Source organism: Lathamus discolor, chromosome 6 (assembly GCF_037157495.1).
Source record: "Lathamus discolor isolate bLatDis1 chromosome 6, bLatDis1.hap1, whole genome shotgun sequence".
NCBI lineage: Eukaryota > Metazoa > Chordata > Aves > Psittaciformes > Psittacidae > Lathamus > Lathamus discolor.
In genome coordinates this window covers 29,937,983-29,951,104 of record NC_088889.1, presented here as the reverse complement: position 1 = coordinate 29,951,104, position 13,122 = coordinate 29,937,983, and the positions used below count along the sequence as shown (strand labels likewise).

Below are 13,122 nucleotides of genomic sequence, written 5' to 3'. Positions count from 1 at the left end.
TGGTAAATATGTATTGCAAGAGAGCAGCACTTCTTAGCATTAAGGGTCTGGACAGGGCCTTGCCTAGACTTACTAGAACCACTGGAATGGAGTGCTAATTTTAATTCTTACTGTGACTCATGATGTTTACAGCTACAGATCTCTGAGCACTACAGGGCCAGTTTTGAATCATACTAGTTGCACAGATGAGGCTGAAGGCCTGTGTGACATACTTAAGGTTAAACCACAACACAAAGGTTGCAAAAGGAATTCCTCTCATGCAAGGGAAAGGCCTTCTGATGTGTTGGGATCATCCTACAGGTTCAGACTTGGGGTTCAGTAAGTGCTGTAACCTTTCTCAGTGGGCTGTTGGCCTCAGATCAACTCCTCATTTGGAAGAGGGTATAGATTCCACAGTGCTCAGATACACAAGAACCTATTGCTTCTCTTCGGATCTTGAAATCTCACTCCTATTTTTAAGTATTCCTTCCAAAGAGTTACGGTATAATTAGTTAGAATAATTATGTAAATTCTTGGTAAATATTTCATTCCTTTTAATCTTTGGCCATTTTTGGCCTCAGTGGTTTGCCAGGAAAACAAGATCCATAGTTTAATTACATGCTGTTTGAAACATACAGGGACACTTCCTGTAGTCTCTCTGTGGAGGGTGCTTTGCAGCTCTCCTGAGAGTAATTAAGATAAAAATCATATTTGTCTATAACTGATAAAAGACTAGAATGTTTTTTTGCAAAAGCAGGCCTTTCAGTACCAAAATACACATCAAATTCTGCCTCTAATACCTCTGCTTAAATGCAGACCATTGTATGTTAATCAGTATGTGATTAAAGTCAACATTGATTTTAATAAATTATTTTGCTAGCTGTAGTATTAATATTCCATTTACTCCTCTCAGTATGGAACAGCCTTTTCCCTCTATTGTAGGAGGGGCTTAAAATTGGGGGTGAAGTCTCTTTGTCTATAGTGATTAGCTTCTCTAATTACTTTGAGGGGAAAACTTGAATTAAAAGTAATTTTTTTCCATAGTTTTGTAAGCTAAAAAGTACACAGTCGTAATTATTTTTCTACTGTAATGATTTTGTATTTATGTCATTTTATTCAACAGATCTTGGGCAGTCAATTTTTTACACTACTACGTGCTTACTTCCTTTTCTCAATGATGATATTTTGAGTACTTTACCCTATACAATGATTTCAACACTAGCTACCTTTCCTCCGTTTCTGCACAAGGATATTATAGAGTATCTCAGCACATCTTTTCTGCCTATGGCTATATGTAAGTAGAACTCATTCTAGTATTGTTATGTCTGAGAAAACATGGTGCATTGCTATCAGACTGTAGGAGTGAATGTTTGATCTGTCATAGAACTATAATGGGACATCAATCTACTGTATGTATGCATATATATAAAATAATTCCATGTGGGAAATAATTCTATAATATTGATTTATTATGCTGTGTTACTGTGTGAATTCTTGCTTGGCTTAAAGGTTAAAGTTTAGCTTATTTTAGAAACACGCTGTTTTCAGACTCATAGAACTTTCAGTGCCAGCAGTAGGAGTTTTTAATACAGAATCAGTGGGCAAATTGCTCCTGAAATGATAGCTGTAGTAGAAACATACATAATTTTTGCATCTGCATTCATGGCCAGGTTAGGTGGGGCTTTTAGCAACCTGGCCTACTGCAAGGTTTCCCTGTCCCATGGCAGGGGGGCTGGAAATTAGATGATTTTAAGGTCCCTTCTGACCCAAACCATTCTATGATTCTATGATCTGGACTATATCTGGATGTAAAATAATGACTCTTCTCAATGTAATGGTGCTGTGATGAATTTCTGATTCTTCTTTCTCCCTCTCGGCATTTTTTCTTTGAGTTCTGTACTAAATAGCTGTGCCTGTAATGTCTCCTATCCATAAGACTGAATCTGACAGTGCCTGCCTTTTTTTCACTTTTTTTTTTTTTTCCTCCCCTCTTGATGGTGTCACATGGTTCCGTAATTTCATAATCCCTGCACAATGTGAATCCTGAGGTGTTCTGAATGCTTGTCTGTGCACAGATAAAAATAAGATAAAAAAACTTGATAAGATTTCAGTAGCAGCAAGACACTTAGCCGTGTTCAGCAGATGTAAGCATTAGGATCAATATTAAAAGTAACTTTTAACGAACAAGCCTTTTACTCTGTGAGTGATGAAACACTGGAAGAGTTTGACAGGTTGCAGATTCTCCATCCTAGCAGATGCCCAAAACACAAATGGACCTGAGTACGTGCTCTAGTTGACTTTCTTTGAGCAGAGGGGTTGGAACGATACGGTCTCCAGAGGTTCCTTCTAACATCAACTATCCCATGATTCTGTGAGAATGTTTTCTCCTTATCTGTATTCCAGACCTTCATGGAAAACCATGAATAACTTTTGTACAGAGATTAACACTGATGTCATTTAAGCATGTATAGGATGCTTAGGACATGGAAAGAAGCATGATCCAGTGTTCTGAGATTAAGATTTTATGGAAATTTATCACTTATGTTTTCTGGCTCTACCAGTCAGTGATCTTGGAGAAATTTCTTTACTCTTGTGTACATCAGTTTCCCCATGTAAATAGTCTCTTGTAAGATATTTCGGTGATGTTTTTTTTGTTACCTTTGGCAGGTCTAATAACAGTATGCAAATTAAAATTACTGAGAAATATTTCATACCTCTGTGCATTAGGTTCTCTTTGGGTTAAGAGTAGAATATTGCATTTAACTCCTTTTTCTTCCATCACTGCTACTTTTTAAAAAACAGCAGATGTAGGTGACTTACCCTGTTCTGTCTGTCTTCAGAACTGTAAAAGTATTCTCCAAAACAACTGGTTGAGCCAAATCCTTGGTTTACTTAAGTAGATACTATTCCTCAACTGCCCTTGGCAGAGATTGCATCCATGTAGATGATCATGGGAGCAGCCTTTGTCATGCTGCCTTTTTCCTCCAACATTTTTGGTTGGATCTCTGTATAAAACCAGTCTGCTGCTCTTTAAATTTGGTTTCTAGTACCATGTCCTACTTGTCTGTTGATGGCCACATTTTAATTATCAAGTTAGAGGTGATGAGTATTTTGCAATTTAAATACATAAAAGTAGACTTTGCTGGAATAATTTGGGGACTGTTATGTTTGTGGATGAGATTCAAAAAAGAATGAATGAAGTGCAGCAAAGACAGCCAGAGTAATGTTGGGTCATGTGAAGAAGTACAGGATAGAAGAGAGAAATTCTCCATTTCCCCTTCCCTTCTTTATCCAGTTGAGTGCTCTTTTAATAGGTATCCTAGTCTTTCCTCACCAGGAATGATATGCCCCTTTACAAGATGAGTGCAGAACTTTTCCTTCCCATCATGTTCAGCTCTGAATCAAACTGAAAGGGAGGATGTAAGAGACTGTGTAAGCAGCTGGAGAGCCAGATAGGAGGGATGAAAGTATCTCACTGAACTGGTAGCTACAGTTCTGTGCTGCTATTCCAGATGCTTGGTATTTGGGTCCTGGCAACCAGGCCTGGGAAAGTTCTGTGAGTATGGATGGGAAGATACATGCCACATCTCTGTGTAGGAGGTTGCCTTCAAAGCCATATTGCCATGTTATAGTTCAGCAAATAAACACCTACACTGCAGCATCTTTCCAAGTACACCATTTGATAGTAACTGCTACATAGGAGACTAGAAGGAACTCTAGCCGCTTTATGTGTGAGCTTAGCTGCGTTTCAGTACCAGTGTTTATCATTGTCTTGGCACAGTTCACATAACCAGGGGGTCTAGTTTTTCTGTTATGTAGCTATAACTTGAATTCATACCATGTGCTGCCTAAGAAGTAATCTGTACCATACAACAGCCAGCAGCTACCACCAGCTCCAACCCTTTATCAGTATGCCTCAACAGCAGGTTTTCCATTTATCTTGTTACTTTAGCTTCTACCTCCTCCTCACCTTTCCTACAATTGAAGCCGTAGGTGCACTTGACTATACAAGTGGCTTTATTTTGACTAGTCTGTGGGTTCTGGAGGAGAGGGCCTGAGAAGATCACCAGGTGTATGTTCAGTGAAGCAACACCGTATTCTTAGTTTCTTTCTCTTCCAGTAAAAAAAAAGTTTCGCCCCTCCAATCTAGGATTGTGTTTGGGTTTTTTTTAATAACATGGTACCTTAGGAATTTTTATTTGCATCAGTTGGAATCAGTTGTATGTTATTCTTGCCTAATTTTCCTTGTTATACAATACATTTTGTTTCTTCCTTTCTTTTAAGTGGGATCCTCAAAAAGAGAAGGTGTTCCAGCACATGTCAATCTGTCTGCATCCTCAATGCTAATGATTGCAATGCAGTACACATCAAACCCGGGTATGTGTAAATGTGCATCATTCTCTCTAAAACCATGAGTCATGAAATGCAATCAGAAAGGTTAAGCTGATGGGAAAAATCTGCCTCACCATGCAACATAGAATGAAAAATAAGTGATTTTAGTCAAACCTGGTATTTCAGAGGATCATTATATAGATAAGAGATCTCATTGTGATGAAGAAACAGGATTTGGTCCAGGGTTGGAGATTCTGGTTTACTATTGCTTGACATCAGAAAATAGGGTTGATATTTGTTGGAGCATGTTCAGAGGAGGCCATGAAGATGCACAGAGGGCTGGAACACTTCTCCTATGAAGACAGGCTGAGAGAACTGGGCTTCTTTAGCCTGGAGAAGAGAAGGCTCCACAAGACCTTAGAGCAGCCTTCCAGTGCCTGAAGGGGATCTACAAGAAAGCTGGAGAGGGACTTTTGTGTAGTGATGACAAGGGGGAGCGGGTTTAAATTGAAAGAGCGTAGATTCAGATTAGACATTAGGAAAAAAGTTCTTCCCTGTGAGGGTGATAAGGCGCTAGCATAGGTTGTTCAGATAAGCTGTGGCTGCCCCATCCCTGGCCAGTGTTCAAGGCCAGGTTTGACAGGGCTTTGTGCAAAGCTGGGAAAGTTGGTTGGAAAGTTCCACTGGTCGAGTGGAAGGTGTCCCTACCCGTGGCAGGAGGGTTGGAACTAGATTACCTTTAAGGTCCCTTCCAACCCAAACCATTCTATGATATATAACATCAGTGTTGGAGAGAAATCCCCACTGTGACTACAGAAATTCATAGTAACAGTTTGCCTTATACTGTGATTCATTTCCCACCCAGTTCACAAGTGATACTGTTTTTTAAAAGAAGACTGGTAATGCTGGCTGCAGGCTCAACAGAACTGTAATGAATTTGGTATACAAGCCTTTGTTATACAAAGCCTTTGTTATACAAGACAAGATACATTGTCATGTATCATTCTGTTACGCTTTTACTTTTACATTGTGCCAGAGGGACAAAGTTTAAGTGATTTAGCAGGTATTCTTAAACTAGATGTGTTGGAGAAAAAGATCTCTATTGCTGTGCAAAAAGTTGCGTGCCGATAATGCTCATTATCTTACTGCATTCCTTGACAGAAACAAGTTATGCATATTTAATTTCTGATATTTTGTGATGACTCTCAAGGCAATGATTCTTCACCAAACCCTTTCAAAATTAAAAAAATAATTAAATGAGGTATAGAGTTTTGGATGGGCAAAACAAAGCCAATCAGCAAATTACATCACTTCTGTAACTTCATTTTCCATTTCAGTCTATACTGTCTTTTCTCTCTCAGTGTATCACTGCCAGTTATTGGAATGCCTCATGAAATATAAGCAAGAAGTGTGGAAAGTAAGTTTATGATCATATATACTTTGTGGAAATAACTGTATTTGGATAGTAATGAAAACCAGATGGCTTGAAAATTGAACTGACTGTGTGCCAAGAAGTTAAAAATTATCTTTTTACCCAATCCTCCTTCTAGATTATGGAGGGGAAGGTCCCTCTGATTTTTAATTTACAGAAGCAGCGCCATGTTTTGTAGAACAGAGCTCTGTTTCCTGAATACCATGTGGTTGTGACTCCAATTAGCAGAAATTTTAATAATGACTGCTCAGTTTGTGTGGGACTGAACTTTTACAAGGATTGTTTGTAAGTGTTGTCTTAGCCTGAATCTGATCTGCATCCAGTTATTTACCTGTATCACACCTCTTTGCTCCATGGCTACACAGGGGGCTTCGTTTGCTCTGTATTAATACACTATGCAGGGTGGGTGGTAGCCAACACTGAAGCCAATTGTGAACATATTGTTGAAGTTAGTCATCTGGTCTACTTGTAAAAGCATACGAAGAATGTTTGGTAGAGTATGAAATGTATATATTTTGTGTGTTTGGGTATCTTTGGACACAATATGTGTTGAGCTATGTTTTGTTACCTTGCAAAATAAACAAGTTGTATGTGTCTTTCCTTAGGATTTGTTATACGTTATAGCTTACGGACCATCTCAAGTTAAACCTCCGGCAGTACAAATGTTATTTCACTATTGGCCCAATTTAAAACCTCCTGGGGCAATCAGTGAGTACAGAGGACTGCAGTACACAGGTCAGTGCAACTGTTTTGTGTAGGCCAAAATAAATATAAAGGAAGTGATGAGAAGTGTGTCAGTTTCACATGTTTACAGTTCTACAATGTATTTGTACTTTTTTAGTTAGTACTTTCATAAGTATATACAATATCTGTTTCTCTGTAATTTCAAAAGATGTTATGACAAATAAAAACTGTGATCTTGGCTAGTAGACATGTTGTGTTACTCCTGATAGTAGCTAAACCAGAACAGGAGAATAAATAAATACAGTGTTCCAAATGGGCTGTGAAACTGCTGCCTTGGCCTCACAAGGGTTCTGGCTTGTGTTCCTTTCAATTATTGCTTTGGTTGCCTTTGTTGTGCCAGCAGCTATCACTGCTGCTGTTGCTAAGGCTCCTTATCTGGGTGTTACTGTCAAAAAAGATCAGGTGCAGTCAGTATAGTGGATGAGTTCTCAAGATTGATTGTAGGGTGAAAATAAGAGACAAAGGCATCAGTGCAGCTGGAGCTGAGTAGGCGAGTGGTAGAGTCTTCTGTCTACTAGACTCCCCAGTGATATTGAGGGTATTGGGCTTCTATGATAACTTGCTTTTCCTCTTTGCCTGTCTCAGCTTGTTTCAAATAATCTGTCATATGGGATATGTTTTGTTCTCTTAAAATTTCTGGACCAGAATGTGTCATTTTAAATAATAAAAATGAAGGATTGGAATAGACTTTACAAGATCCCCAAGACTAACCCAAGTATATCTGAATGTTCCCGGTACATGTTTGTCTAATCTGTTCTAAAGCTTTCCCTTGAAGAGCTGATACATTTTCTTGATTTTTTTTTTTTAATCATTTTTGTCGTACTGGACTGTATCACTTCTTTCATGCAAGCAGGCCTGTAAACTAAGCGTGGTATTCTGCCTGAATTGTTACTAGCCTAGCATTGGGTAGACTGGAATAATTTTCCTATATGTAAATTTTTTGTTAATTTATCTCAGAATGGGATGAGTATTATCTGCAGTTGCTCAGCATTTTGACCTGGGGACATCCTATATAGCATCTAAGTGATGCCACCTGAACATACCTTTGTTGTTTATTTCTTGTCATTATAAAGCTAAGACTCCCTCTGTGGCTGGGTTAGTTTTCCTTTATCATAGCTGGTTTTCATTTTGACTGGAATGTTACTGAATTAACTCAGCTACTCCTCCCATCCTGCTCCTGGAGTGGGAGGATAATTAATTAATTCAGGATGTCAAGGACATCAGGAAGGGTCTACAGCGCTGGTGTCTGCATCTTACTTTCTCAATTTCTTTATGGAGTTCATGGTTAATTTCATGATTATATCCCAAACAAGTCAGTAGATATGTGTACTCTAGGTTGTTTATTATTAGGCTTTCTGAGGAATGGCTATATCTTCTCTTGTATAGTACTTAGTACTGAGGATCTTTGTTCTCATTTGATACTACTAGACACAAAGAATGTAAATATATTTTCTCCATGTATTAATCAGCTGTGTTTTGATTTTGCAGCCTGGAATCCTATTCATTGCCAGCACATTGAGTGCCATAATGCAATTAACAAACCAGCTGTGAAGGTACTGCTATCTCTTCAGGGGTCAAACCCACTATCCTGGGGATAGGAGGTTGCACTTTAACCCCAGCCATATGCTCTGCTTGTGTACATGTGACCAAGAGCAGGAGCTAAGGGAATAGTAAAGCCTGTTGAGACCTAGGGGGCCAGAACTTTAGGAATATGTTCTTTGGCTGCCTAAAGCAAAGTGGGATGTTTCCTCCAACTATTGTCAGCCAATTCTTGTTAGTAAACCTGAGCATGGCTGCAGAATACTTTAAAAAATTGTAAGCCAGCTTCTGGCTAATCCGTGTAAATATTATCCTGAACACCTATGTGTGTAATTATGTGCACAAATATTACTGTATACAGGAGGTCATACAATGATGCACCTACTCTGACTGTGGTCCTTTGCTTGGAATGTGTCCTAAAGTAAATAGCAAATCTTGGTTTACCTCGTCTTCACCCTTCTTTGAGGGAGGTAAATGGTATCTTTCTTGTTTATACACAGGGTAACAAAGTAATATAGGTTGACTGGGATCATAGTGCAATTTGATGGCAGAGGCAAGAGCAACATGCCAAGTCCAGAGTGTACTACAGTTAGGTGTACAAATTAATTAGATTTGTTTTGAGTTAAATATGTAGATAAAACCAGATCTCCTGGCATCAATTCATATACTGACATAATTAGGTTAGTTGAACAGTTCTTCAGTAAGCCTTTTCCAGAAGCCACTAATAGGGCATAATGGTGACACCTATCTCAGAATTCCTGCAAGGGACCACTTGCCTGCCCAATCCAGTCATTCTCCATGATCCCTTTTCATAGGAAAAAAAAGAGCTGGAAGGTGTTCCTTCATGCTGTAGTGATCACTAGATTCAGACTAATCACTGAGTAGAGCAAAATATCAATGAAATTTACAGTTCCAAGCTTTGCAGATGAAATACCTGAATATTTTTCAATGATCTCTTAGCTTAACTTTGACAGGTGCCGCCTCTTGTTTCTTGGATAGATGAATGTAAATTTAGTTACAAAAGTGAGAAACATTTGAAGAGGCATTTGTCTCTATAAGTAAAATTTTGCACTTGAATGGAGAAAGAAATACTTTGTTTTAAGTAGTTAAGATATTGTCTATGCATTCTCGGCTTTTCCTTAAATAGTACAAAACACTTAAATTGGTGGCTGCTAACTGTTAACTGTTTTCTGTAACTGGCTAATGTGGAGGGGTAAAAGCTGATGAAAGATGAAGTTTGGGCCTATGTAGCCAAGAGAACTGGTCCATAGTCTTCATTCTGTCAGTGGAATTAAGCTGTGTAGTTAACAACTATGATGACTGAAAATTAGATTTTGCTGAAAGAGGTGTTACTGAGAGAGAAAAATACAGACTTACATTACCTTGTCATAATCAACAGATCCTGTAAGTGACTGTCTCTTTGGAAAAAAAGAAAGTTTGTCATGATTATACAATGTAAATGTGTAACAATATAATTGTCTTTCAGAGTGATAATATTGATATTGAAAGATGTGCTGTTCTCTTCCTCTAGGCTCTCAATTTGTTACATCCCTCTCTTTGTTAGAAATGATTTGAGATCCTGTACTGCCAGGTCCTGAGTGCCATCTTTCAGAATACTAAATGTTCTCAACACGTCGAAACTGTGTTGCATTTTTCATCCTAGCATGTGTTGAATGTTTTCAGCAAGCTTCAATAACAAGATGTTACAATCCTTTCTTTTCTGTATGTTTCAGATGTGCATTGATCCATCCTTGTCTGTGGCTTTGGGGGATAAGCCACCTCCCCTATATCTTTGTGAAGAATGCAGCCAGAGAATTGCAGGGTAGGTAAATTAAGAGCTGGAAAGTGATGAAGTAAGTTGGACTCCAGAGTTGAGAACTTTGGAATTAGGCTTTATTTCAGTATGATTAGCATATAATCTACATAGATAATCCTGTTGAAATACATGGAGCACACTGCCACTCAGTATGAATAAGGATTGCAGAAATTTACCCTATGTGATCAGCATTTGCATCTAGTTAGCAGCAATGAGTTTTAAAGTTAAAATAACTGAAGGAATGGATACTCTAGGATGCATTGACTATGATATGGGAACCTCATTAATATACAAGCTTTTGCTTATGAAACATTTTGTGTCCTCATCCTTTAGTTGTCACTAAAAGCAGGATGTTACAATGACCATTCTTTCACAGAAACTTCATAACTTCTCTGTTACCTGTATTTCAGATTGTTCTCTAGGGTATGTTGTGAAGCAACAGAGTAAAGAATTGAGATTGGTCCAGGCTTGTCCAGCCTGAGATGAATTAAACTCACATTCTTTTTTTTTATTTAAAAAATGCTAATTTGATTTGCATTACATTAGAAGGCCTACTAATACTTATGGAAAGTTCCAGTCATGAGTTCAAATGGACAATATTACAGATAGTTCAGAAACTGCATGGGTTTTTCTTGTCCCCAGTTTGACGCCTTTATATCACACCAGCTGTAGGAAAAGCAATTACATCTCACCTTAGATTTTTAAGTCGGCATTGATTTAAAGCTGCAGAAAAAAAGTAATTTAATTTGGTAGAAGCATAGCTTCTAAGAGGACTCACAGAAAATGATACTGGTACATTTTGTTTTCTATTTTCATCTGTTATTCTTCACTGTCATTTCTTAGCCATCAGACTTTACGAGCACATGCTATTTTGGTTTGATAAATTTATGCCTTAAAAATAATTTTTTAAAGCTTTGGACTTGGTGGATCAACTTCAGTGGAGTGGGCCTTTGTAATAAGATAGGCACAATAAGGAGAGGTAATGTAAAGCAGCCTGCAGTTTATAAAACTACATTTGTAAAAAAGCAGCTTCAGAATAATGTCAGTCCTACCACATTAGTTTAGATAAATTTCCTTTGCGCAAAAATAAAAGCATATATAAGTAAATAATGGCAAGCTAATTAGATATATGATTTTTGTAGGGATCACAGTGAATGGTTGATTGATGTTCTTCTACCACAAGGTAAGAAGTGTTTTAAGGGTAGGTACAATCTAATCATAATTGTACAACCCCATGCTTACTGATACTCCTGCATACTGTATTACTTGAAATGCAACATTCTATTCTAAGGGATTTTTTTAGATTTTTAAAGTACTTGTGCTTTAAACTAGTTTGTACTTAATACTGCTTATGTCCTTAAGTACTGTGAAAAACTGAATAATTTTCTGTCTAAAGTAGCATGCAAGTCTTTATGTTAAAAGCAGTTGAACAGATTTTCAAATTTTGAAGCATCCACATTTGGGACCAAGTTTTTAAAAAGTATTTGTCCACACTGATGTTCAAAGAAAGGGGTGAGTTCTTCCAGTAACCTGAGTGATTCAAAAACTCTTAAAGCTTCTGAAAATGTATTCTATGAGCAGAAGGCTGTAAAGGCTACCAGAAAAAGACACAAGATATTTTTCAGTGATCCAGTCATTGATCCAGTCATTGTCATTTGACCAGTGGGAGAGTGTGGTATTTTATTATCTACAGCATGCAGACAAAGCCTGTTGACAGACAAATCAAAGTTTCCTGGGTTTACAAGGACAGTCACATATTCTCTAAGATAACTCTTTCAAGGACAGAACAAAGATATTTCTCTTCTTTGTTCGGCAGTCTGAACATTCTTAAGCAGTGGAGATTTTTTTCTCTAACTGTCTCCTTTTAGTTGAAAACTTATCCATATTGAGAATGTTTTATTTACTTAAAGGAAGTGCTTCTTTTTATTCAGCCACTTATACTTATTGAATCAGGTGTTGCCAGGGCAGCAGACTGAATAACTACTGCTTAAAGGTTGAATCTGCAAACATTTTACTGTGGAGTTGTGGGCCACAGACACGGTGGCTGCTTCTACATTGTTCATCAATATTGACTGCTCTTTCCTCCTGAGAGCCTTCACAGGAAGTGTAGGCACATCTGAGCCATGTCTCCTACAAGTGTGCCACAGTATTGTGACTGGTTGTGAGGCAGAATCATAGGCAGAAGGTGGTTGTGGTGCAGAGCACACCATGCTTAATGCACCAAGGCTGTTTTTAAATTTCAGTGTAGAAATAGCAAGTAGGCATAAGTATACAGTGTCCTACCTCACGCAGTCCAGCAAGCTCAGAGGTTTCAATAATATTTGGAAGCACAACTTGAGCCTCAGGGACTTCCTTGCAGGAAGTCCATTATCCTATGGCTGCCATAGTAAAATGGAAGGATCGTCATTCTGTGTTGATGTTTTGTATGCCTTCCCCTTACAGCTGAAATTTCTGCTATATGTCAGAAGAAGGTAAGATTCAGTCATTTGTGTGATGGGGCATGATTTGATGTTGTGTGTAGTGTCATTCCATTACTACGTGGTGCATTCTTTTTTGTGCCATTCCAGATTTTCACGATTGATCCATGAATGCATTTGTTGGTAGATGGGAATAATTCAGCAGCAAGGTTTCTTTTTGTTAAAACTGCTGTTTGATTTAAGTTGTAGGCTTTTGTTGAAGTGCAATTGGTAAAGCAATTCAATTATGCAGTTCAGCTTGGTTTTTATTCTGTAACTCCATTTATAAAGAGGATAGAGAAAGAGATTAACTTAAAATCTAAGTGTTTATATTTTCCCATCTCCTTGAAGTCTTGGATTGCTCCTAAATTGGACAAAAATCCTACTGTAAACTATGCTTTTTATAAAATACGGACTCAAAGTCTTTGGTGCTTGGGTCTAAAAGGACTGCTGACAAAAAGAATCTGCTTGCCATACATACCAGCTAGTATGTTTTAGTAACATATTCTAGATCTCATGTGATAAAGAAAGCTTTTATGTTGGGCTGGATTATCATGTGTCAAAAATAAGGATAGTGCAAATTTTGGAGGCTTGGATTATCATCCTTGGATGATAAGGTAGATCCTTATGTAGCGTAAATGGATGTGGCATCATTAACTGCATTCCTAAGGATCTGCCTGTCTCTTAACATAATGTAAGAAGGCATTCTGAGGTGTAAGAAGGGGGTAAGAGAATACTTTAAATTTTAAAGATTGTTCCAAGCCAGAAAGCTGAGGTTGATGACTTAAATGTTGGTTTGGTCTGCTCTAAAAGAAAAGCAGTCA

The 13,122-nt window shown here is 37.9% G+C and overlaps 1 protein-coding gene across 2 annotated transcripts in view; it reads left to right on the top strand.

The window, feature by feature from the left end:
- The window catches only part of UNC79 (unc-79 homolog, NALCN channel complex subunit), a 113,791-nt gene that overhangs the window by 14,289 nt on the left and 86,380 nt on the right, over nucleotides 1-13,122 (top strand). For both annotated transcript variants that reach the window (XM_065685578.1, XM_065685577.1), the window contains exons 4-11: nucleotides 1,103-1,273; nucleotides 4,264-4,356; nucleotides 5,673-5,728; nucleotides 6,349-6,478; nucleotides 7,976-8,040; nucleotides 9,760-9,848; nucleotides 10,985-11,025; nucleotides 12,285-12,313. In XM_065685578.1, coding sequence (XP_065541650.1) covers nucleotides 1,103-1,273; nucleotides 4,264-4,356; nucleotides 5,673-5,728; nucleotides 6,349-6,478; nucleotides 7,976-8,040; nucleotides 9,760-9,848; nucleotides 10,985-11,025; nucleotides 12,285-12,313 — 674 coding nt within the window. The remainder of the gene's footprint in view (nucleotides 1-1,102; nucleotides 1,274-4,263; nucleotides 4,357-5,672; nucleotides 5,729-6,348; nucleotides 6,479-7,975; nucleotides 8,041-9,759; nucleotides 9,849-10,984; nucleotides 11,026-12,284; nucleotides 12,314-13,122) is intronic.